Below are 26,896 nucleotides of genomic sequence, written 5' to 3'. Positions count from 1 at the left end.
CAGACACTGCAGCCAGCTACTGCATCAGCCCACAGCAGTGGTGCCGCCGCCTCACACAGCACCGGAAGCTGCCATCGGACTCCATGTTGCAGGGAGCCGGAAGTGCTGCGGGGCGGAGGGTGTTACAGAGAACACTGCGGACTGGAGCGGCGGCCGGGTAAGTGTGTACACATGTCACATGCCGCAAAGCCAGAGATGGCCGGTCTCGCGGAAAGTAAGTGATGCCGTGAACGTGAGACATCGCTCCTTTAAATCACTGGTCTGGGTTGTGTGTGACAGCGCAGGTCATGTCATGTACCAGAGCGAAGTTCTAAGTAAATGACAGGGATTGTAAAATGTCTGCTGGCAGATTTTCGGGGGTGGTGGTGACGGCGGCCATTTTCCCGTAGTCCGTGAATAAATCTATATATAACGCTATGGCAATGCAAGTTTTGTATTATCACTCAGTTTGATAAAGGAATTGTTGTATACAACTGTCTGCACACGTGTTAATAGATTGTAATAGATTCTGAATAGATGTAAAGTCAATGCGATCTTGGCTGATCATATCATAATCCTAACCATTACAGGGCTAAAGTTCTGTTTGACAAGGCGTCTACAAGTGGTATAACGCAGGGTTGCCTACCTGACCCTCTCCTTCAGGGAGAAGATGCTCTGTTTCTGGACTTCCATGGTAATGTATGATTACTATCGCCTGTGGGGAGCTAGGTAATTAATAAGAAAGGTGTTTCACCAAAGGTGATGGCAATCATATATTACCAGGGAAGTCCAGGAACAGAGCATTTTCCGCCTGAAGGAGAGGGCCAGTTAGGCAACCCTGGGTATAAGTTGTTGACAAATTTATTGGCTCTGCAGAGTTGTGCTTATGTGTTTTATGGGGGTGAGTACGAGTGGAGAGTTTATGTTGACATGGTTGAACTGTCAACATGTAACGGGTCCATAGTGACCATGTAAATGCTCATTATATCTACATGGATGATTTGCCAACACAAACTCATGGTTGCCTACCTGACCCTCTCCTTCTGGGAGAAAATGCTCTGTCCTGGACTTCCCTGGTAATGCAGGATTGCCATCACCTGCGGGGAGCTAGCTAATTGATAAGAAAGGTGTTTCACCACAGGTGATGGCAATCCTACATTAATTACCAGGGAAGTCCAGGAACAGAGCATTTTCTCCCAGAAGGAGAGGGTCAGGTAGGCAACCATGTACAACTGTTGGCAAATGGTCCACCGCAGTCTAGCGGTGTCTTTCCTTTTTTATCAGATGCAGAACTAACTCCAGGTTCCGGTGGTCACATTAAGATCAGTGGTGAAGACTCTGAAGTGACGTTCTGATGAGTTTTCTGTCCCTAATCCCTTCCCCAAACCCTTGTCCAATTGTCTATTTGTAACCTCCCCCAGCTCAAATCTAATCTGTGTCCTCAGACTGCTGACAGTTCACATGTCAACATGCAGAGGTGTTTTAAAAGAGAGGTCCCGTGTCCAGGCTCCGCCATCGGTGTCCCCTCCTGACTGCCGGTAACAAAGATGGGAGTGCTGGGAGCAGTAGGGTCTGAACACTAGAGCGCTTAGACCAGGGATGGGCAACCTTCGGCCCTCCAGCTGTTGTTGAACTACACATCCCAGAATGCTTTGCTATAGTTTTAGCATGGCCAAATAGCAAAACTGTAGCAGTGCATGCAGGGATGTGTAGTTTAGCAATAGCTGGAGGGCCGAAGGTTCCTCATCCCTGGCTTAGACCCTACTGCACATGCACGAATCTCGGAAAAAGATGCTGGCAGCAGCACAATGTTGTGTAGACTCCACTGCGTATGTGCAGATCACCGAAAAAATGGCTGCTGCAAATTTTTTCAGCCGATTTCAGCACCAGTCTTTCCACCACTGCTGGACTCTGGAGGGTAAGTATTTGAAAAATGGGTGCAGCATGAGCGGTGTTGCCCCTGGGACTCAGGGGCCGTGTGCACACTGCACCTATTATAGATACGCCACTGTTGACATGGTGCCTTTTGACAGTTTGAAACCATGCTGAGGTTGTGGTGTCAACATTATGAATGTCAACAAGTATACTGATACCTTTCTGACCATATACGGTTTCCAAATGGATTGTGTGCACATGGAATAAGGTACAAGTGCCAGTTATGAATTCAAGCATATGTTTAGGTAGGGATCTGGCTGGCAGAGAGCCATACTAATGTGCTGGAGTAATTATGTCAGTGTGATTGTTCAACACTTTATCTGCTTCAATTGTTTATAATGTCATAGTGAATGGCAGCTGCCCTTCTGAGATAGGCGCACTGTACTGCCGTCCCATCCTCAGACCAGGACAGATATGACATCCTGGCGGTGAGGATGGCGGCAGTAATAAGACTGTCTCATACCTCCCAACATGACCCTCTCCAGGAGGGACACATTGCTCTGCTCCTGCACTTCCCTCTTAATGTATGATTGCCATCACCTGTGTTGAAGCACCTTTCTCATCAATTAACCTGTTCAACACAGGTGATGCCAATCATACATGAGAGGAAAGTCCAGTAGCAGAGCATTGTGTCCCTCCTGGAGAGGGTAATGTTGGGAGGTATGCTTTCTTCACCATCCCAATAGGGAATAAAGTTTACTGAGTGCTGGCATATTGACCGCATACCACCAGGCCACAGTGCCTCATGGTTGGAAAATTTTGGAAGGTCACTCTCTCCAGGTCTCGCCAGCAGTGAATGGATGCTGTATATAGGAGGCTTGGGGCATCCCAGCAGCTTGGAATGCATTGGGAACACTGGAGGTGTGAAGTGTGACCACACCACCAAGATTTTTTTTTTTGTGCACTTTCTGTGCAAATACAAAATACCGATTGGGGAGGTAAGGTTTGGTCCATTAAATAGTGTTACATTTTATTTACACAACAAGCTCCTGAAAAGAAATCCTATTATAAAGTGCTATAATGTAAGCATTAGCATACATACAAACAAACTATCCCAATCTAGGTGGGGAAGTATATTCAATTGGGGGATCTGTCCTGCTGTCATTTGTACAGCAGATCAGCAGGGAATGGATTCCGCATGCAGTGACAGTTGATTAGTTGTAGAGAGAGGTGCAGAGGGCAAAGGTACATTCTTGCCTCTTAAAGGTGTTAGGCCTGCCATGGCCAGAGGAGGGCCTTGACTAGGGAAGTCCAGATCCAATGGTGGAGGGCTGGGCAGAGTCTGCTACACTAACTTTTCAGTAGCAGCAATGTGTTCGCTGGGGAGACAGAGAGCCAGTGAGGAGTGGCTGTCTCGTTCAGACTTTTATTAGCTGGTTCAAGTGCTGCCAAGTCAGGACAACTGTGCATGGAGAGCCTAGAGGTGCGAAAGAAGAGAGACAGCAGGAAGAGTAAAAAGAGTTAGAAGACAGAGGAACGGAAGAGGTGGCAGAAGGAAGACAAAGATGCTGGGTCAAACCAGAAAACTCTGGCAACAAGGGGACTCGTGCTAAATCATTTATACTGCTATCCAGCGAGAGTCAAGTAGTTGTAGAGCCAATGCTGAGGGGCAAGAGAAGGACCTGCATTGGCAAGCTGAGGAGCTGCTCTACCCCCTGGGGTGCTCACCAAGGTTGGCACAATCCATTTAATAACACCATAAAAGACCGTATTAGTTCAATTAAAACATATATAGCATTCATACATCCACTTTGTACATATGACAGTATTAAACATTTTCTGTCCTATAATAATGTCTGGACTGGACCTGAGTAAGAATTGACTCCTAATTGTCAGCGGATCTATAAAGTGCTAGTTCTGGGTTTAAATACCTTACTACATCAAACAATTAGGTGCAAGTACTTTTGAAAAAGCTTCAGCAAGCAGTGAAACGTGTTAGATCTTCCACTGCCTCACATTGCTCCAGTATCTGGACCAGTGCTTGTACCAGTATCTGGACATTAATACCCCTTTTACACCAAAATTCCCGGATCCAAGCCAGGTCGCATCTGGGATTTGCACCGTTTACACAGTGGTGCCTACCTGCAGTATAGACGGAGGTGGTGCTTGGACATCTCCAAGCATCGGGACTGCGATCACCCCTGCCAGGACCGCCGATCACCGTGCTGGCGGCAAGCCCAGCACCAAGGTAAGCTGCTGGTCTACCCCGTGCACCCCCCACCCCTGCCCTCATTCACGAGGTGAATGGATGCCGAACACACGGGCATCCATTCACCTCCTCCCTGCCTCTGCCGCTGTCTGCAGGGTACAGCAGCAGAGGCTTTGTACACCCCCCGCTTAACCTCCATGTTGACCACAGAATGCTGCAGTCCAGAGGTTGGGCTTCCCTCATTGATATAAACGGGAACTGTTTGGATGACCCGGTGTTCCTGTTTACACTGCCCTCTGCCCGTGTTCAACCCAGGTCAGGACATTTGGGCCCTCAAGGATTGTACAGCACTTCCATATCACAGCTTTCTCATCCATATACTGTAGACTCACTGTGTTTATAGAGAGGATTCTCATACACTAAACAGATCCACACAGGACTTCTGGAACCATCCCTCCATCGATGTCAGTCATTTGGTAATTATTCTGCACATGAACTATACGCTGACAATTAGGAGTTTGCTATCTCCTACCTTCCTTTCTCAGGTCCAGTCAAGACATTGTTATAGGAACAGGCAAATGGTTATTACTGTCATGTGTACAAAGTGGATGTATGAATGCTATATATGTTTTATTTTGACAGTCTTTTTATGGTGTTATTAAATTGATTTATCTTACTTGGACAATCCCACATTTATTAATTGACTTATTCAGAGCACTGCTTATTTCTTTTTGGATGTGCTGACATTGGAGGGAGAAGCACGCCGCAATTAGGCCTATTAGCCCCTATCAAACCTATTAGCAGCTGTAAATTACTACCTCTAATAGGATACCCTCCTTCATGGAAACATGTAGCTGCAAATCAATTTTTATTTTACTCATATTATGAATGCTGATGGAAAATCTTTCCGCAATGAAACCGTGCATATATTTATCCAGTTATTGTTTATTAAATACTAGTTACCAGACCATCAAAAAAACAGTCAGTGTTGGAGGTTCCATGCACACGAATGTAGCAACATTTGACTTGCTCCCCCGGGTACCATCTAGTACCACTGGCACGTATAACATGTATTCGAGGCAAGGAACAGCGTTGGCTTATTGTTATGTACAGTAGGATAGTAGCAATAGTGCTCAACATTCTCTGTCTCCACAGGAGTCCTCACCATGGCTAACGAGCTGGATGTGTTTGTGGGAAATACCACTCTGATTGATGAAGAGGTGTATCAGCTCTGGCTGGATGGATACTCAGGTATATAGATCCACATTCATGCATGTGTCTGCAGACTTACCACTAACCGTTACTTATATAGACTTATATAGCAGCAGCATATTCGCTTGCGCTTTACAACTGGGAATAAACTATAATAAAACAAGACTGGGTAATAACAGACAGGTACTTGTTTCCTAGCACGCGCCTACGATATTCAGTCGTATGGCATCGCATTGTATCGCATCGCATGCCATATACCTGCATGCGATTTTAAATTTTATAAGCACCATAATGAGTTTTTTCAATGTTAAATGGCCCCCCTATACAATTTTTTAATTGTATAAGCACTCCTATCCTGCCTTCGTTCCTACTTATCCTATTGTTTTTCGTTCGTCCACCCACATATTTTTAGTATGTTAACTCTTATGAGTAGGGTCCTCCTTCCTCATGTACTCACCCTACCTCTTTACCTCACCTGTCCTCCTGTCCTGTTCTTCCCTTCCTCTACTTCATCTTCAGTCTCCTCGACAATTTTGACACCTACTTCTGAACTGATGCTGATTTTAGTTCTACCAGCTATACCCCTTTCCATACTGTATTTTTCAACACACCCTGTACGTTACCTTGTAATTTGTTTTTTGTTTGCTATGTACGGCGCTGCGGACACTTTGCGGCGCCTTATAAATAAACGTACTACTACTACTACTAATGGGTGCTTACAATGTTAAATGCACCTCCACGCCACCCCCCACTATCAATGCCAACCCGAAGCGTTGTGAGCGTAGCGAGCCCGCGAGGGGCGGCGGTGCGTGTCCTCCGACCTTTTCATACCCCCACTATCCACGTCGGCGTGGAGTCGATATTATATAGTGTGGCGAGCGCAGCGAGCCACCAAGCCCGAAGCGTGGCGAGTGGACGCGTATTACTTTACATGTATTCCGCGTCCCCTCACTGCGCTCGCCACACTATCTAAAATCAACTCCACGCTGACTCGGATGGTGGGGGTATGAAAAGGTCAAAGGATGCGCTCACCACGCTTCGGGTTGGCGTTGAAAGTGGGGGTGGTGTGGGGGTGCTTTTAACATTATGAGCACCCATTACGGTACTTATACAATAAATAATCTTATAGGGGACCCATTTAACATTGAAAAAACCCATTAGGGTGCTTATACAATTTTAAATCGTATACCATTGTATATGGCACACAATGGCATACAATGCGATGGTATACGATTTAAAAATCGGCTGCCATCGGTATGCGATGCGATGGGCGCCGTGCTAGGAAACAAGTACCGAAAATAATTTTGAAGTTGGCTGTTGTCAGCAGGATTTTAACCTGCAATTGGATGTCGAGTCTGAGCTTAGTTCATATTATACTTAACACACATTATAAAAATGATACAGTGCAATAGAATAAAAAATTAATAAAATATTCAATAATATAAATATACCCCTGGGTTGTGTAACACTGTAGTAATTGCTGTGGTGTTTATACTGTTGTATCAATTCAATGCAAATGAAACATTCAGACTTAATGGGACCAACACAGGAGGTGATTTCAGGGCATTTTCTAAGCAATCTAACTATATCAATTAGAAAATGCCCCTACATCAATAAGTATGTATGGGCCATAGCAATATCGATGCGCGGCGATATCGCCTGGCGATTAATATCCAGCATGCTGGATAAATCTAGTTAATCGCCGGTCAGGGCCAGTGTTCTCTCGGAGAACACTGGCCCTGATAGATCACTCAGCACATATAAAGCGCATATGTTGCTGTGTGCTGAGCGATCTAGTATTGCTCAGAATGCTTAGCACATATCCACGTGTGTAGGCCCCTTAATATATCAACAGACTGTCAATGCCTTGCACATATAATCCACTCTTAATGCTGTAGATGCACAGGATAAGCAGAACAATTCAGCACAGGAGAGTAAATAGATGTCTGATTATGTAGCTCCAGTCTCTTCTGCTGCTCAGTATCTACACACTGGTATTGAATACTGAATGAGAGCGAGACATTGTCAACTCAGGCATGGAAAGGTGAACAAGTTATCTAACTTGGTCACCTTTCCATGCCTGAGTTATGTTTTAATAATTCTAATCCATAATAGAGTGCTCAGATAAGACTTCTAGCCAGTCTTTGCCATTTGTGCATTTTTATCTGCTTTAGTTTTAGTTTAGTAGTCCTAGGGACAAGTCGGACCTGATTTCCTCGGCAGCTCCCCGGGAGGTTTCACACATGATGAGGCACTTGATGTGCCAAGTTTTGCATATGATAAATCACCGGTCCTCCTGCGCCCAGCTCCCTCGTCAGTTCACCGGCGTCCACCCCCGCACACTGCCTGTGTCACCAGCCCGACTCTTCTGCGCCCCCGCCCCCCCCCCCCCCCTCAGCATCTGCCGCCGCTGACTCTGCCCGGCTCTGGCGTCTCCTGCCCGGAGGCTGCACATAAGATTTAGGAAATCATATGTACAGCTGGTCCGACTGCCCAACTCCGATCCGATGTGCACGGGACGGCGCATCGGAACAGAGGGGATGTCAAAACATGCGATTTGTGCCGATTTCATGGCCCGATTCATCCGAATCGGGTGAAATCGTGCCCAAATCGTATAGTGTATGGGGGCCTTTACACTTAATCCAGTGCATATTCCAGCAACTCTAGTTCTGGGGTGGCGGTGTGTCAGATGGGGCGCAGAAGTCTTAAGGCTCTATCCACTAGTGCGATTTGGGCTATTTTCCTCCGGTTCCGCGAATGGCAACACAACCTGCATGGCCGCTCCACAGCAAACTCACTAACCGGCAGTCACAGTTAGCGAATTCATTTTACGGGCCAGACAACGAGCTGCAATTGAAATGGGCGGCGGAGTCAGAGGTTTTTACTGTACGTATTCTTTATTTATTCCCTAATCAGAATCAGGGCCCTTGTTCATTCTTTTGGGGCTTTGTAAGATATATACTTAAGTCTTTGACCGCCGAGGGCAATGCACAGGAAGAGAGGCTTGAGCTGAGCTTTTGCTGGTAATTCAAAGTGCCCATGCACCTGCCTCTGCATTGTGTAACCAGCATAATGGATTCAGAGAAGAGGATTCTAACTAAGTATAAATATCCTGGTTTTCATAAGCCCGTACGTCCTACAGTTACAGAGATGCTTTTTGTACCTGACACTGTTTATGACTCTGCAGTGAGCGATGCTGTCAATATTCGGTTGAAGAGTGGGATCCTAGATCAGACCGGAGCAGGCCCAGATGTCCTGGAGAGTGACACAATGGACCATTACCGTACATTTCAGATGATTGAAAGACTCCTTCATTACCCCCCAAAACTGGTGCAGCAGCTGCTCTTCCAGATACCGCCTTACAAGCAGAGCATGCTGATTGAGAGGTAGGAAATTACAGTTAATATTCTGAAAGCAACGATTATTTTCATAAAAGAAGACAAAAACAAAAAAGTATATTGGAGGAGCTCTCTGCCAGTGGTTTGTCTTCTAAAGCAGTGGTAGGCAACGTGTGATATTCTAGCTGCTGTGGAACTACACATACCAGTGTGCCCTGCAATAGTTTTTGCAATCATGTAGAAAAGGGCCAAATAGTAATACAGGTTGAGTATCCCGTATCCGAATTATTCCAAAAAACGTGGGTTTTTTTTGGAATTATTTTTTTTTTTTTACCCCCACCTTACCTTTTTTTTATACTTACCAAGTCCCCCGGCGTCCACGGCAGGCCTTCGGCATCCTCTCCGTCGTCTCCAGCGGTCCCAGGAGTGCATTGCGCGAGTGTGTGCCGGTGACGTCACCGGCGCGCCTGGGAGCTCGCGCAATGCACTCCTGGGGCCGCTGGAGACGCCAGAGATGAAGCTGAAGGCCTGCCATCGGGGCACCACCAGGGGACAGGTAAGTATGTTTAAAAAATAAATTATTCCAAAATCCGGAAAAATCCCTTATCCGGAATGTTCGTGGTCCCGAGTATTTCGGATAAGGGATACTCCACCTGTAGTGTATGGCCACCTTTTTAGAGAACCTTTTTCTCGTCTGTTAAATTAATCTGTTTCAGGGTGTTATCCATAGACTCTGGGATAATTTCCCTGACTTTAAGTATTAACATGGCTGGGCTACCTGAAAACTATTTGAGGATTTCTCTTTGGGACTCATCACACCAGATAAGAAATCCTGGTACTTGTGACTTATCTGGGCGCCCGATGTTGAAATTGTATGCCAGTACCCTAAGCATGCGATTTCCCTTGAAGAGAAAATCGCGTTGCATTGTATGCTACTGTATTGCATGTGATGCGATTTGATGCGATTTTAATATGTTCAGGCACCCAGATGCCTGTTTCATATGTGAAATGGCCCCCCAGACCCCATTTTTAATTGTATACCCACCCTGATGGCTAAATGACCCCACTATCAACGCCAACCCGAAGCGTGGCGAGCGCAGCGCTACGCGTCCTCCGACCTTTTCATACTCCCACTATCCACTTCGGAGTGGAGTTGATTTTATATAGTGTGGCGAGCGCAGCGAGGGGACGTGGATACCTTCACAGCTATACGCATCCCCTCGCGGGCTTCACAGGTATCCGCGTCCCCTCGCTGCGCTCGCCACGCTTCGGGTTCGGTGGCTCGCTGCGCTCGCCACACTATATAAAATCAAATCCACGCCAACGTGGATAGTGGGGGTATGAAAAGGTCGGAGGACGCGTACCGCCGACGCTCGCCACGCTTCGGGTTGGCGTTGATAGTGGGGTGGCGTTAACAATGGGGGGCATTTACCCATCAGGGTGGGTATACAATTAAAAATGGGGTCTGGGGGGCCATTTCACATATGAAACCGGCATCTGGGTGCCTTCACATATTAAAATCTGATTGTATGCAATGCGATTTGACGCGATTTTTAGGTGCGATGAAGAAAATCGGGCGCCCAGATAAGTCACAAGTACCGAAATCCTTTTTAAGTGCAGCCTGTGCGATGCCTTTTGGGCTAATTAAATACCCCTTCGGGATCAGTTAACTTGAGATAAATTACTGCAGCTAATTGAATTCCCTCCCATTTAGGCAGCAAATATAATTTCTCTTTCATCCATCCTGGTGACACAGCTCAACCATGGGATGTAGGAGGGTCCGCCGGAGCAAGGCACATATGCTGACTTCTTTGAGAGGCAGGCTCCCCCCTTCTGCATCCCAGAATTCCTCAGTTCGTTGTAGGTACCCACCGGAGTGGGTGCTGTGCTGACTGGCTGCTTGCTGCAGCTGTTTTGTAACTAGTAGCTAGGTGTTTTTTATTTTATTAATATTCACTAGTTAGTGCAGGCACAGTGTGTAACTTCCAGAGGAAGTTTATGCACACTGAAAGCACAGCAGAGGCTGACAGAAGCGCGTCCTGTCAGCTCTCTGTGTGCAGAGGGACGCTGTCTGCTCTCTCTGAACAGCGCTTCAACCTCCATGAATAGAGGTTTCCTGGGCCCCGGGGTGAGTCCTTAACCGGCTCCCTGCTTAGGGGGGATCTTGGGGGATGGACCCCCCGCTATGGCGCCTGTCATTTTCAGGGGTTTATAGGGTGAAATCCAGAGATGGAGTTGAAGCCTATTACAGGAGTCCAGCGTAGCTGGGTGCTTCCAAGTGGTCCCAGAAGGAGGGGAGACACTGGAGGTGAGGAGAAACACTTGGTAGGAGCCGATAAAGGGGAAAAAGGCGCCAATACGCTTTCTTCCCCGCTGAAGCAGAGACTTGGTCTCTTCCTGCACGGGGCCTTTGCTAAGAAACACCTGTCCAAGAGTGAGGATAAGTCCTCAGCATGACGGGGCGGAGACTCCTCGTTCTGGTTTCAGAGTGGGGGGTCGCCTTCTGCAGTTTTGGGATATGTGGAACTTCTCCACCACAGACCCTTGGGTTCTCTCCATAATTTTTCAGGGTTACAGAATAAATCTCAGGGGGGCTTCCCCAAAGAGATTTCTTCCAACACCCCTACCGTGGGAAGCTCGCTTGCGGAAAGCCCTCTTGGGGGCGGCAACGTCACTTCTTGAGAAGTGGTGGTCCCCGTACCTCAGGAAGAAAGAAAGAGAGAAGGGATTTTATTCCATTCTTTTCTTGGTCCCCAAACCAGACGGGTCTTTTAGACCCATTCTAAATTTAAAGTCTTTAAACCTACCCCTGTGGGTGGACCACTTTCCCATGGAATCTCTTCGATTAGTGCTTTTAAGCATAGAGTCGGGAGAATTTCTAGCATCGGTGAACATTCAAAATGCTTATCTTCATGTGCCTATCTGCAGAGAACATCAGTCTTTACTGCGTTTCACGATAGGAGAGACTCATCTACAGCTCCAGGCCCTACCTTTTGGCCTGTACACAGCGCAGAGAGTCTTCACAAAAGTGATGGCTGTCATGGCAGCGGCTCTCGGGCTAAAGGGGATAGTGATTATCCCATACTTGGATGACCTCCTGTTCAAGGTGGAGTTGGCAGAGAAGTTACAGGAACATCTGGCCATTACAACACAGCTGTTCCGAGACCATGGGTGGTTGTTAAATCTCCCGAAGTCTCGTTTGACACCCACTCAGAGACTTCAGTTTCTGGGGGTGATCTTGGACACACACCTACATTGTGTTTTTCTTCCAGAGTCCAAAGCGGTGAACATTCGCCAGCTGGTCCTGTTGATTCTTCATTCTCCAAACCCAACAATAATAATTATTGTTAATATTACTACTATGCTTAGGGCTCGCAAGCCTGTATCAGCTGCAAATTACCATGGTGTTTGGAAAATCTATATCAGGTGGTGTGAACGACAGAGGGTACACACCTCTAGGTTCAAGGTCCCTAGACTCTTTTCTCCAGGATGGGTTTTCAGCAGGGCTTAGCCTGCAGAACTTAAAGGTACAGCTGTCGGCCTTATCCATTTTCTTTCAGAAAAGAGTAGCTCTTTTGCCAGAAGTACAGACTTTTTTTGCAGGGAGTTATGAGACTTAAACCCTCATATAGGATCTTGGGACCTGTCTCTGGTTTTGTCGGTTTTACAAAAAAAAACTACATTTGAGCCGTTAAGGGCAGCTGATCTCACCTTTCTTTCTTGGAAACTTACCTTTTTGTTGGCCATAGCATCGGCTAGGCGAGTTTCAGAATTGTGGGGCTTGTCTTGCAAGTCTCCGTTTCTGATTTTCCATGATGACAGGGCTGTGCTTAGAACAGTGCCTAAGTTACTACCTAAGGTAGTGTCAAATTTTCATTTAAACCAGGAGATTGTGCGCCTGGTGTTTTGCCCTCCAGAGGAGGTTAGAAATAGGGACAAGTTGAAGAATAAGTCAAGCTCCGTGCTTGAGTTTTGAAATAGGCGCGCTGCAGACCTGTTCTGATACAGCAGCAGCCGGGAGAGTTGTACACCGCTCTGCGGGGCTGCTGCCGTGCTGGCTGTTATATTGAACATAATAACCCACCGCAGCGCCATCTGTTTTCGTGTCTGAAACGGGCACCCGAGGCTGCGTTAAGTGCTGATAGGATTACCAGCCACGGGGACCCGCTACTTACACAGAGGCTGCTGCCAGCTCCCTGCCTCTCCCTGTCCATCTCCCAGCAGCCGGGAGAGTTGTGAACTGCTCTGTTGGCTGCTGCCCGCTGCTGTCAAGCCACCACTCTGCCCTGGGGTTCTGCTTCCTGGCAAATCTGGTCGCCAGGAAGCAGAATCTGGTCGCAATGGCAACCTGGCCTCCGGGTTTTGTCGAGCCCTGGCATAGGTGCCTTGCTCCTGCGGACCCTCCTACATCCCATGGTTGAGCTGTGTCACCAGGATAGACTCAGAGAAAGGGATTCGAACGGTAAGTGCTTACAAAAATCTCTTTTTTTCAATGTTACTTAACTTGAGACATGTTGCGCAGAACAAATGTGGACATGATTGTACACTAGTCCACTGTGTTATTGAGCAAATGGAGAAAGATGTGATGAAGTTATATCACTATCGCTGTGACCTCTAGGTACTATGCTTTTGATGAGGCTTTCGTCCGGGAAGTTCTTGGAAAGAAACTCTCTAAAGGGACTAAGAAAGATCTAGATGACATAAGTGCAAAGACTGGGGTGACCCTGAAAAGCTGCAGGAGACAGGTAATTTTTTTAAGGGTGCTCTGTTTCTAGTGTTATAATACACTATCCTCTTAATGCATAATTGGATATTAACTATATTAATGTATCTTCTCTGTATTTCTTTTTTCTTGCAGTTCGATAATTTCAAGCGAGTGTTTAAGGTCGTAGAAGAAATGAGAGGTGCCCTTGTTGAAAACATTCAGCAGAATTTCCTGTTGTCCGACAGACTAGCCAGGTGTGTCTACCACCCCCGTATACCTGTATTTTCTACACATGTTTACTTTAGTTGTCACATTCTATTCTCTAACCTACAGATACAGCCTCATACATCATTGCTGCAGTCACGCAGACAACACTTGGCATATATAATTAATCCGCACAGTTTCCATATGTGTCCTAGTCAAGTTACGTTATGACGAAGATACATTTTCGGCAAATACAAAACTACACCCAACTTTAGCAGAGTTGCACATGACCTGGCCGCTCACTCAAATGAGGCATGGAGTATTGAGGCAAGATGTATGAGGGCGCATCTGTAGGGCCTAATTAATAAAAGTTCTCAACCCATTGTTTACTTCCATCTCCAATGTTTTTGAATCTGTGCATGTGCAGAAGCTGCACTACTTGTGTGTAGATATGAGGCTGCAATGTCGCTCACCGTGCTCCCAATGCTGCCCGATGATTGACATGATGCTGGAGTTTAGAGCCGTGGAAGGCAGTGTTCCAATACAATGGCTGTGCCCTTGGACGCTGCTTCACTGGCTTCAGCAGCTGCAATTACCCCGTCATCCTGAGTAACCTGAGGACTACTCAGATGACCCATTTTCACGCAGAGGGATTTTATGCTGCATTTTAAGATGCCTCATCGGATCAGGCAGCGTCTACTTGCACAACATTTCTCATGCATCGTTGGCATATTCTTGCACAGCCACTGCATACAAAGACACAGTGGCTGAGTGAAATGAGATCCATCTCCGAATCAGTGGCTGTGTGAAAAATGGCTGCTCTATCGTGTCGTCAGGGCCACACCCCCACTGTGCAATGCCAAGATTATCGACATTGTACAGAGGGGGGCGTGGCTACGATGATACAATTATATGCAAATGGTGTCATCACCTGCTTGATGAGCTTGACTTCGGGAGACTTGCCCAGTCTCCTGGGGGACGTTTGCACCACCCGATGCAACTCCCCCTTTATGTGATGTCATATTCTATCTGTGTACAGTGCAAATAATGGACCACCGTGTAGTTATGGGATGTCCTATAAGCACCTGGCCTGTACTGTAGCATGCACATAGACCTCTGCTTTACTGGAAATGTTTTGGCAATATATACAGTTACATATGGATTGTTATGGCCTGTGCTGGCCATATTTTGCCATGAGGCTGCATAAGAACACAAATGTTTAATATTATTATTATTATTATTTATAGTTTCTTATATAGCGCAGCAGATTCCGTTGCACTTTACAATAGTAGACAGTGATAAAACAAACTGGGTAACATTTTATTACACTGTAGTCCATTATTACATTTGCTGTATCAGATTTGTGTAAGAGTACTGTTCTGTTTTTTCTTTCTCAGAGATTATGCTGCCATAGTATTCTTCGCAAACAGTCGCTTTGAAACAGGCAAGCGGAAGCTCCAGTATCTCACATTTGAGGATTTTGCATCTTGTGCCGAGCATCTCATCCAGAACTGGACGCTGGGAGCAGTGGGTGCGTAAGTAGGCCCATGTACACCAGTTCCATTCTCTCTAAACAGTAATGATTAGATATACCCCACCCCCACTTACTCTGTTCAGGATCTTTGAGTAGGGGCATACAAATACCCCAAAATGTTTACATTATAGGTGAGATGGAAGGATTATAGATACAGCTGTGGGAGGGGTTATACAACAATTATTAATGTTTATGGAAGAAAAAAGTTGTACTATCTGTTTTGCACACACACACACACACACTTGGCTTTATTACATGGCACTCAACCTACTTCTTGTGTGGTATTGCGGCCCAACAGTTGGGATTCTGAAGGTCAGTATACTGACATTGGAATCCTGACAGCCAGTACTTCGACCAGGGGGAGAGCCCAAAGAAGCCCCCCACAAGCTCACAGTGTTTGCCACAAGTTCTATTCTCCCTCTATGAGGGTCGTGGACAATTTACCTGTTCCATAGGCTGCGATGACACGCAGCCTAGCAAACAGGTCTGAATCCGATCCATTCGTCCCATGTCTGGTGGAATTGTCTCTCTATTTAAGGTTTGTGATGTAAGGAATATAGCCTCATCTCTAAGATAACCTGTATCCATATACATGCTAGCCTCTCTTTTCCTGGCCAATGTTCCTCCACATACTGCACTGCTATTTGGCAGCTTGTGGCCTTATTGAGCCAACTATAAAACCTCTACCCCTTATCAACAAATTGTGGCAGGTCAATTAATTCCTAGTATTATTGATGACAAATCTCAAGGCACCTGGTCCTCCTGGGTTGGCAGTTTCCCCTCTCATCTGTAAAGGCCCAGGCACACTAGGTGATTTTGAGCTGAGAGTAGCTCACTTTTGGCTCAGAATCACCTAGTATGTATGGGCGCGCGGTGAGCACTGATGCGCGCTCCAGCAACCTCTCACCAGCTGTCGTCGGCTACTTTCCACAATCTCTTAGTCTAGAAAGTGGTTCAGCTCCCTCTTTTGAGTTTCTTTGTGGAGGGTTAGCAATATCCCCCTGTATGGACTGCAGCAGAGATAAATACACATACCTGGGGTGCATTCCGGCACTTGGTTTACATTTCTTTTACAAGTATATGTAGTTGGCTAATCAGAAGCAGATGTAACTAGTATGGATGTGTTACATATGTATGAGCATGCTAGAATAGTAGTGGAGGTCTTAGGTACTGCAATCCACCCACAGCGAAGCCACTGCCAGGGCTTACAGGAACACACCAGACCTGTCACCCCTAGCAACTGTCACTGAACATACAGTATGTAGCCCAACATCTCTGGGAGTTCTGCACACTCCCACAGATCGATGAACATGGCATTGTTCCATGAGGCCACACCCATTCCCCCAGAGGCCATGCCGATTTTTCGGCCACATGTCTTCTATCACTAATGTTTTTTCTGGCGGGGGACATAAAATAGTTATGGTACTGTAGACTGGGGGCCTAGCGGGTTGGAGCTGTTGCGTGCTATGCAGCCGTGTCTGGTAAAACACAGCTAGCTGTGGTCATATACCATGCAATAGTGCCAGGCAAGGTGGTGGACCATTAGGCAACGATACACAAGTATAGGTTCTATCTCTTGCATATTTCCCTATATATTTTAAGCTTGCAAGCAGGGCCCTCCTACCTCTATGACTGTCTGTAATTACCTAGTTTATTTTATCATTTAGTTTCCAATAGTAGAGCACAACAGAATTTGCTGCGTTATATAAGAAACTGTTAATAAATAGTAGGTAAGAAGGACATTGGGGGTTATTCAGACCTGATCACTGCTCAGGTGAAAATGAGCTGGATCGGCGAATAGCTGCAAATCCATTAGCAAGCCGCTCACCACCTAATGATTTTGCAGTATGCACAGTCTGTGCAATGCCCAGGATTTACTCGGCGGCTCCGGTAGAAGCAGTTGGATAGGGCCATAGCTGACATCACGCGCCCTCCCATCAAACGCCTGGGCACGTCTGCATATTCCCTGACACTCCCACAAACGTCAGCTTTCTGTCAATCAACTTGCATACGGCCAGCAATCAAAACACTGGAATGTATCGCAGGATGGCCTTGTGTATGCGCTATCGAGATTGTACACATGCACAGTCTATCGATAATTGCCCTGGGTGGGATTTCACTCGGGTTGGGTGGCAATTACCTCATGCCAGGACTCTGCAATTTTAGCAAATCAGTGATCAGGTCTTTAGGTGTGAATAATCTCCATAGTTCCTTACTAATAAGGGGGCTGATTCAGACCCGTTCATTTGGGTCGGGATTTGCACATGCGCCGAGTCATTTGCTCCAGGATAAAACCCTGGGTGTTCCTCTGAGAGCGCAGGCGAGGCAATGCCTGCTTGGGGTGGCCGGCTGAAGTCACATGACATCAGCGCCCGTCCTGAATTTGGCGGATAGCGTCTGGAATAAAAGTCAGTCTAGACTGACATAACTGAAGGGGGAGAGAAATCATCCGATGGTCAGCGACCATCAAATGATTTATCTCCCGTTCAGCCGCAAGCAAGGTTATGTGTTGGCGTACACATCCACTCGCATGCGAGTGAGGGGATTGGGGGGGTTCGGGAGGGCGGATATTCATTCATCTTCTACTTCATTGCTTGATGTAAGTGTCTACTTGTTTACTGTAGTTGCACATACACATGAAAACGCCCTTGTGTCCCTATTAAAACCAAAATGAACCTTGGAAGAGTTCATTATGCTACTGAGATGCTAAGAGCACCATGTGTGATCACAGCCACATTGTTCATGTTTATATAGAGAAGACGTGACAGCTGCTACAACAGTCCGGCCCTGTGTTGGTCTCTGGCTGCTGCCAAACAGCTACAGCTGACTTTGTGTACATACTGTATGAGGAATGTGATGAGCTGTTGTGTATGTACTACAGTTGTATTATTAGTAATGACACCGCATGGTCCGACTGCTGCTAGATCTGTCATCCCAGGTCACAATTCTGATATACTGTAAGGAATGTTTTATTTAAGGTCGGCCTTTTTTGTCTTTTTCATTCAGATGTAGCAGAAGACATGGATATGGATTTGGATAAGGAATTTCTCCAGGATCTGAAAGACTTGAAGATCTTGATAACGGATAAAGACCTTCTGGATCAACACAAGAGGTGACAAATTAGAAAAATAACTTAAGGTTAGGCTTGGCTGATGTAGACAAACGAAGATTGTATAGACATACAGGTTGCCCATACACTTATGCATTCGGATGCACTGTGATGGAGCGCTTCTGAGCCCCGCCAGTGCTCCTTCACAGCGTTGCGCTCCGCCAACGCGACCACCACTCCAGCCCCCTCTCCCCGAACCCGCCACTTATGTGCAGCACATATTTTTCAATACGACTGGTGGGCCTGTGCATCGGATTGGGGGACCAATTATTCATGCATACAATCCTTCGATTTAGCGCACAGATGCGGTCGAAATCAAAGGATTTTATGCAATATCGCCCTAGTGTATGGGCTACATTCGTTTTCTCTGATCATAAAGCAGAATAGCCATTGTCTGGTTGTCTATGAGGTGGCTCTCAGTATGTCACCATTGGTTTTATGGCAGACTTGTGTGACATGAAACATGCATGTGTTCTCTCTCATCTGCTGTATGAACTACATCTCTGAATCAGGCCCTTAGTTACTTATTGGTTCAGGTTTTGATAAGACCAATTCAAATTGACCATTTACCATAGTTTGTTTTGCCCACATTTCAATGTGTCCCCCACTTTTATAGTATAGGGGGAACCATCTGAATGTTCTCTCCTAAATCTGTAGTGTTGTATAATCTCCTACGGTTTGGATTATATTTTTTATATCATTACCCACTATATTATGAATTCATCTGGGGGTTGAGCTTTCAACTTTGCTGATCCAACTCTATGGAACTCTCTTCCCCGCACAGTGCGGGAAGCGCCCACTGTAGAATCCTTTAAAAATAGACTAAAGACGTACCTATTTACTCAAGCATTTCACTGACATCCATTGTTAAGCTTGTTTTGTATTTCGAGCTGTAAAGACAATGGTGAAGCACCTTGAGTCCTATTGGGAGAAAAGCGCTATATAAATATTATTATTATTATTATTATAAATTAAGATGGTGTTGTGAGCTAGTCCCCTCTCCTCAGGAGGGAATGTGGGTTTAGGGGGATGGTTACGGTTATCTGCAGGGTGAAGTTAGGGTTAGGCTTTGGGAGAGCAGAGTTAGGGTGGATATACCACAATTTCTCATTATTTTGGCCATCAAAACTCCATAGGCCGTCTTGTCATTTTCAGGATCCTAACTGCTGGGATTTCATACCCATCCCTTAAGAGAGTGTTATTAAAGCCTACTTCGTTCAAAACTGCTTTAAGTCTTTTCTATTTTGCTTAGCTGCAATGTTAATGCATTACGTAATGCGGAGCCTGTGTGACGTTATGCAGGGCCTGTATGACGGTATACGGAGCCTGTATGACGGTATGCGGAGCCTGTCTGTATTACTCATGATGTGGCATTGATTGCATCTTGAACTATTTGTTCTGCTCAAACTGTTTCCCTATAGATCATATCTGAATTACTCTGTATGGCAATGCAAAATCTAAGGCAGGGGCGGGGAACCTTTTTTGTGCCAATGGACGTTTATATGGGGGAAAAATCTTTCGGGGGCCATATGTAAAAATGTATCCTACAAATTGTCCTGTTGCAGCCGTCCCACCCTCCGGCAGCTGCCGCTGAATAAGACTGACAGTCTCCGGCTGCTGTTGATTAAGAGGAGTCTTGTGAGAACTGCCGACCTCTCGCGAGAATTCCCCTGTACTTGACTACCGACAAAGCCGTCAGGCAGGTGGGCGAGCCACTCAGACCAGCTACGCCCCCCGTGCCTGAGGTTCCCCACCCCTTATCAAAGGGGCCATATAAATAAACTTTGATGGTGAGCATGATAGAACTGTGACAAGGCATGCTGGGATGTGTAGTCAGGATGTGTAGGATCGCATGTTTAAAGTCACTGTTGATGAAATCCTCCTCCTGCACAACCAGACTACAAATAGCACTGCTCAAAGCACCGCTGTAGTATAACCAGAATAACCATATGTAGACTGGGTAAATGTAAAGAGCAAACTTGGACTTCCCTGCTCAGTAGTAACCAGACATAGGGCCTTATTTTGGTTCATTCTTTCTGACAAAATCCTTCTTAGATGGGCAAAACCATGTGCACTGCAGGTGGGGCAGGTGTTACTTGTGCAGAGACAATTAGATTTGGGTGGGGTTTTACTTCAAAGTGAGATCTATATTGCAGTGTAAAAATAAAGCAGTCAGTATTTTCCCTGCACAGAAACAAAATTACTCACCCAAATCTAATTCTCTCTGCACATGTTACATCTGCCCCCCCTGCAGTGCACATGGTTTTGTCCATCTAAGAAGGATTTTGTCAGAAAGAATGAACCAAAATAAGGCCCATAATGTCCCATTCTGCCTAAGTCTGCCTTGTGGACATAGGATGGGAGTGCCAGTCTGTGGGTGTCTGCTTTGAGTAATGTGGTAAAGGGCTGCAAATCTATTGGTAATCGAGAGCATGGAACTCCAAGTCTGATGCCACATGGTAGTAACAAAGACAATTTATACAAGTGTTCTTTTTTTTTTTTCTTTTTAGTTTGGTGTGTACATCACTGAGAGGAAAAATTGGGGTGTTTCATGAAATAGAGGCAAATTTTAAGGTAAGAAAGTTTCAATCTTATATGATGACACGTCTTGATATTTGTAAAAATATCCTACCCTGTGCAGAAAGAGGACAGTTTTGTTCTCTCACTCAGTGTACTGATCAGATACAATTTAGCCTTGATTTGTGGAACTGGTATTGTTTGAAGATTGCTCCCATTTAATCTTCTGTCTAACATCATAACTTTATTTATAACTTTGTGTACTATAAAACCCCACTTACATCCATTTTGAGATCACGGATATGTAACGAAATATTGTTTGTTGCCAATTTCCATTTAGGAGCTTCTTTATGTTAATGGTCAGAATGTAACTGATGTGCCTGACTCTTGTGCTGCGAGTGTGTGATAGGAGACCTACTGGCTTTAATAATCTGTTTTGCAAAAACAAAGACTGATTTTTCTCTACAGATCATATATAAGTAGTAAGTTGGAATAACGTGGGTGTTTTGGGACCCATCTCGATTGGACTAACAATAACTGTCACTAGTAAACCGTGAAGGCCTACTCAATGCTAGTATCATAGAGACATAGGGGTATATTCAATGATTGCAGCTTGCAGGGTCCGTATTCAACTGACCCCCTGCACACATAGTTTCCCCCTCACTGGGTTTTTTATTGGGCCAGGGAAACGGCGTGAGCGGGCGCAAAAACAGTGAGGCTCGCGGCTAAATGCAGCGGGCTCCCTGCATTAGCCGTGAGCCTCGATGTTTGGGAGAATCCTCGCTGTCCTCTGACAGTGAGGATTCCCCAGGAACGTGGAATAGGATGAGCAGCCGGTGCGCGGGTTAAATGGCAAGGGTCCCTTATTTTTGGCGATCCGCACCGTTAAATCCCCTCGCTGGCTGCATTGAATACGGGCCATAGGCTTGGTACATCTTGTCTGCATCTTTTTTTATCCTTTTACGTATTCTCCACCCTTCATTTTTTAAATTTGCTTTACTGCAGTGTTTTGTATTTTTTACCACTGTGCTGTGACACCTAGTCACCTAGTGTGCCTTGAGTTGTTCTCAAGTATGCCGCCAGGTCTAGAGATGTTCACACCAGTTTACAGCCACCACCAGTCAAAATGTTATTCACTGTTCTCTTCCTGCACCAGTCCTGTCTCTGTAACCTGGGCATATGAGACCACCCTTTTGGGCATCAGTGTGTCCAGATCTGGTTCCTGGCCCCTCCTCCTGTTGTCATCCACCTATTATCATTGATTGGTGTCGACTGTTGTTGCTCACTTTCTCACATCAATGGTATCAGTCCATGGTTTGATGTACTGGTTTGATGCTTAAGGATATGAATGTGATGTAGAGAAGACCAGTCACAGGAAGCTGGGTGAGGAACTGTTTGAGGGTCCTACTGTCCCCACTAACCCCATAATGGCTGCTGGGCAGTGACTCCTATGGTGTTCACATTTTTAACTCTATCCCCTGAGAAACTACACACTGAAAATAATTGGGATTATCATAAGATTTTTCCTGTGTTCTACAAGCAAATGAGCCTGTCACAGTCTGTACTGTGTTCAATGCAATTCATTTTTTTTTATGTGGGGACCAATTTGTTTTCATACTGTATTAGGGCCATGTTTTTTATTTATTTTTTCCTGTGGGGGGACAGTGTATTTGTTTTTTCCTATGGGGGCAGATTTATTTTCCATGTTGGGGTCTGATGGTACGCCTTGGCAATTTTCAAATCTTTGGTGTGCCACTGGTTAAAAAAAAAAATAAAAAAAAAAAATCACTGTTCTACTGTCTCAGCCTCTGACGGCAGGCTATTCTACTCAGCCAATAACCTTTATGTTAATTAATTTTTCCTTACATTTCCCCCGAACCTCCCACCAGTATCCGCATCATTAGAACACACACCATTACTATATAGCATGTTACACAGTGCCAGCCTTCATCTCCTCATTATCTCTCATCTACAGACACTCTCTAGGGCTTTGGTAAATATTGGAACCAGCCTGACCCATAATAAAGATGTAAGAGATTTCTTCATTGACCTTGTGGAAAAGGTATTGTGCCATATGTATGGAGTAAGCCATGTATATGTGTGAGGGATTATTGTATTTAAACAGAAAATAAATATATTCTCATTATGCCATGTAGCTTTAGAATACAGACCATTCCCTTGGGTTCCTGACTTTTTGTAGCCAAAATCTAGTATATGTATCAACTCCATTTAATCATATGTTCTATTGTATCTATATTATTTGTATTAAACTATTATAATAAGCTAGGTATGTTTTACCAAAAAATAATACTAAGATATTTAATTGGTCGTTTATGAAAGCTTCACAAAAAAGGTACTTGTTTAGTTTTACGGCGGCCGATATATCGGATGCGATATCGGCCGATATATAGGCTGATCCGATGCAATTCTTTACCTGTTCATAACCCCACTATCCACTAGGCATGAAGTTGATTTTATATAGTGTGGCGAGCGCAGCAATTTGCAGGGCTCGCCCCGCTTCGGGCTCAGTGGCTCGCTGCGCTCGCCACACTGAATAACATAAGCTCCATGCGTAGTGGATAGTGGGGTTATGAACAGGTAAAAAATCGGATTGAATCGCCCGATATATCGGCCGCCGTGAAACTAAACCAGTACAAAAAACATTATGGTGACCCACAGAGAGGTCATGGGGAGCAGTGTGGCCCTTTATTGATGCATTGAGAACTTGTGCTGTATAATGTCCCTGTGTTGGCCACACATGTAGCATTATCACTGCATGCCTTTAAACTAAAATCATGCATGTGGACTATACCATTGTTAAATCTGATTGACCAGCATACACCATAGAAGTATGTTCCATGTAGAGCAGGGATGGGGAACCTTCAGCCCTCCAGCTGTTGTTGATCTACTTATCCCAGAATGCTTTGGTACTTTTTTAGCATGGCCAAATAGCAGAACTGTATCAGTGCATGCTGGGATGTGTAGTTCAGCAACAGCTGGAGGGCCAAAGGTTCCCCATCCCTGATGTAGTGGGTTAGCAGACACTTAATAAGTAGCCATAGAAAGCTCTGATTGCCATTAACTGAATTGAATGGATAGGACTTGCATGGAGGAGGGGAGGGGGGGGGCAACATGACTTGCATGGTAGGAATTCCGCCTGTCCTGTCACCTCTAGTGCCCGGGGGAATACATGGCAAATACCATATAAAACCTACATCTAGCTTGCTGGACAAGAGCAGTGTTTTGTGCCAACTTCCAAACACATTCAATCGCCATACTCAGTGGTGTAGAACATTTTCAAAACAAATATTGCATCATATGTTAATAGGATACTAATAAAAAAAGGATAAGGTAAATAAAAACGAGCACACATTTAATATGAAATGATATAATCAGTAACAGCTTGTTTCCCTCCTTTGCCTTTGTGTAGTTTATAGAACCCTGTAAAGCCGCTAACTGGTCTTTCTCGGACGTCCAACTGTTTCTCACTCAGTACACAGCATCTGCTCGTGCTCTTGATGCCTTCAAGTGAGTGTTTTATTGGTCTTCATCACATCCTGTTATTTCCTAATGCTCTATGCTCCCCACCCAGTTTTTATTTCCAATTTTTTTTTTTCTTATAATAAATACAAATTTTATTGAAAGGAAGAGATACGAGACCAGATCTGTACAAAGGTTGCACGAATAACACCGATCTGGCCACATTATGTAAAAGACCAATCGTGTATCAATAAAACAATTCAAGTGAACGCTTATGTGTATACAGTAGGAGCAAGTTTCATCTTTGCTCCTTTGGCCATGGCTAGCCATGGCTATTCTATTGTTCTCAGCTGCAATACGTATTGTATTGCAGCTGAGAACAATAGAATAGCCATGGCTAGCCATGACCAAAGGTGCAAAGATGAAACTTGCTCCTAATGTATGTAGGCTCATTCTATTTTTTTTTTTAAAACAAATTAAAAACTTTTTCATTAGAAAGAAACGAGAAAAACTGGAGGAGAAAAGGGAAGTGAGTAAATGGGAAAGTGAAATAAAATAAAGGGGATGGATGGGTAAAGGTGAGACTCAGCTGGACACATCTATTCACATGTTATTGAAAATACAGTATGTGGGTCAAATTCTGCATCTGAAATAAGCTGGTTAATGAAATGCCAAAGAGACCTGAAATTGAGAGGTCCATGGATCCCAAGTCTTGGCAGAACTCCTAGAGGAGCTCCTTAGTATACTGGTTATGTGTTCCATGGAGTGGCTATAATCTCATCACATTTAGGTGCTTCAGTTTGTTCCCATGCTGAAGTGCTGTTACACGCGGGTTGCATTAGGTACACAGAGTGGTGTTCAGATGTCCGTCCCACAACGCCAACACAGTGTGGAGATCTCTGGAAGCATCTTGTTTAATCTAGTGATATAATGATTCCCCTACCAGTCAGATAATGATTCCCCTACCTCTTTAGTATTGACTTGTACTAAATGTGTATTATATATTGAGGCAGCAAAAGACCACCAGGCTTAATATGTGTTGACTTAAAGATTTTAAAATGATTGCTTTCATTTCCTTAGCTATAATAGAAGATTGACATCAGCTAATGGCTTTGCTGGGCTATAAAATTACATGGCACTTACCAGGGGTTATGCTTTGGATGCCTCCTGTATTTGGATAGCATGATAATGATCATCAGGCCACTTTTATCCTCCAAAAAAGGATCGCACCTAATTGGATACCAGCCTATAAATGAGCAAATCAATATTTTTCTGATGCTTTATTCTTGAAGAGCAACATACACAGTTACCAGTTTATCTTCCCTGCAGCAGTGTGGAAAGTCGGCATTCAGAATGTTGACATTAGCTTGTTAAGCAGTATGTTGACATGTTCACCATGTGTATGTTTAACATGTTGATAACAGAATGTCAGTATAGTTTTTTGCACATTTTAGCCTAACTCCTATAGCCAAACCATAAAAAGTAACACAAAAATGTACTCTTAACACTCTGTGAATGTCAACATTTTTCTTGTTGACCTTATGTTCAGGTCGGCATTTTGTAAAATTTCTGGTGTGGATATGCTGAATGTTGCCATTCTGATGATCTGTTATCCAGAGATGACAACATAATGTACAGTGGCTATCTAGGCTGCTGGGTAGGAGCAGAGAGAAGGTACCTGAAAGACCAGACTAACGCTATTGGTGGAGTACTAGACTAAGAGACAAGTAGTATTATATAATGACCTGGGTGATGCGAATATAAAGAACAATTGGGGCAGATGTATTAAGCCTGTTAAAGTGATAAAAGCAGAAGGTGAGAATGCACCTTCCAATCAGTTGTGGTTGAACAATGACTGTTAGGAGGTGATTGCCTGGTGCGTTATCCCCACCACTTAACTAGACTTAATACGTCTGCCCCATGAGGAAATAAGTATGCTTATATGCCATTTTCTGCTGCCAATGTTTGTTTATTCTGCTTTTGTCTTTTGCAGGCAGCTGTCTCTCTGGGAGAGGTACATGGGCACCTTACGAAGCTGTCTATTGAAAATGTATCACAATTGAGTGTTACCGTGATTTAATGCATGACCATAAGGTAGTTCAAAGTCTGTCTCCGCTAAAAACAATATTTATTATTTAAGTGTAACATCCGAGAATCCGTCACTACCGGGCTGCTCTCCTCCTGCAGGTGCCAGGGTCCTCTCCTCATATAACATACATAAATGAAGGCAATAAGCAGGATGTCCGTCCTGATTGTGTCTCTTATTTTTGTAGTAGCCTATGTATATATGTAAATATGTAACCTATATTAATCCTGTATCTTTTTTGATAAATAAAAGTTTTTAAAACTGTTTGTTGAATATTTAAACACTATCCGTATGACATATTTGGAAAAAGTTGTATATCTACATATAATACCAATATGTCCTCATCCTTCAATGATATCCACCTTCTTTCTACCATCGCTGTCCTATTACAGCTGCTCACTTTCGGATATCTGTCCCTCGGGAATAATCTCAATTTCGATGACCATTTTTCGATCTAATAAATGCTTTTTCAGATGTGTATATATATGTGTATGTATATATATATATATATATATATATATATATATATATATATATATATATATATATATATATATATATATATATAGTTATAGCCATATGCATCTTTTTTTTTTTTTTTGCAAATAGATTTTTATTGAGTTTTTCGCATACATTTGCACAAAATAA

The 26,896-nt window shown here is 44.6% G+C and overlaps 1 protein-coding gene across 2 annotated transcripts; it reads left to right on the top strand.

Moving 5' to 3' along the window:
• FIBP (FGF1 intracellular binding protein) lies at positions 1-26,512 on the top strand. Of its 2 annotated transcripts, none has more exons than XM_083165496.1 (11): positions 1-157; positions 5,219-5,314; positions 8,463-8,661; positions 13,232-13,358; positions 13,472-13,572; positions 14,920-15,053; positions 18,063-18,168; positions 20,676-20,739; positions 22,658-22,744; positions 24,113-24,210; positions 26,156-26,512. In XM_083165496.1, the coding sequence occupies exons 2-11, from the start codon at positions 5,230-5,232 to the stop codon at positions 26,223-26,225; spliced, it is 1,071 nt and encodes a 356-aa protein (XP_083021622.1). In that variant the 5' UTR covers positions 1-157; positions 5,219-5,229; the 3' UTR covers positions 26,226-26,512. The 2 variants fall into 2 exon arrangements, with proteins under 2 accessions (XP_083021622.1, XP_083021621.1); XM_083165495.1 differs by having other exon boundaries at positions 4-214.
• Positions 26,513-26,896: the final 384 nt, after the last annotated feature.

The sequence above is a fragment of the Crinia signifera genome, chromosome 11 (genome assembly GCF_055691185.1).
Source record: "Crinia signifera chromosome 11, ASM5569118v1, whole genome shotgun sequence".
NCBI lineage: Eukaryota > Metazoa > Chordata > Amphibia > Anura > Myobatrachidae > Crinia > Crinia signifera.
This window is presented reverse-complemented; position numbering and strand designations above follow the sequence as displayed.

What these genes read in the sequence shown, in the direction of transcription:
- FIBP (XM_083165495.1), top strand. Translation starts at nt 172, where the DNA reads ATGTCACATGCCGCAAAGCCAGAGATGGCCGGTCTCGCGGAAA. An exon ending in GATGGCCGGTCTCGCGGAAA is followed by an intron (nt 215 to 5,218) that starts GTAAGTGATGCC and finishes CTGTCTCCACAG; the next exon opens with GAGTCCTCACCATGGCTAAC. An exon ending in TTGTCCGACAGACTAGCCAG is followed by an intron (nt 13,573 to 14,919) that starts GTGTGTCTACCA and finishes TTTCTTTCTCAG; the next exon opens with AGATTATGCTGCCATAGTAT.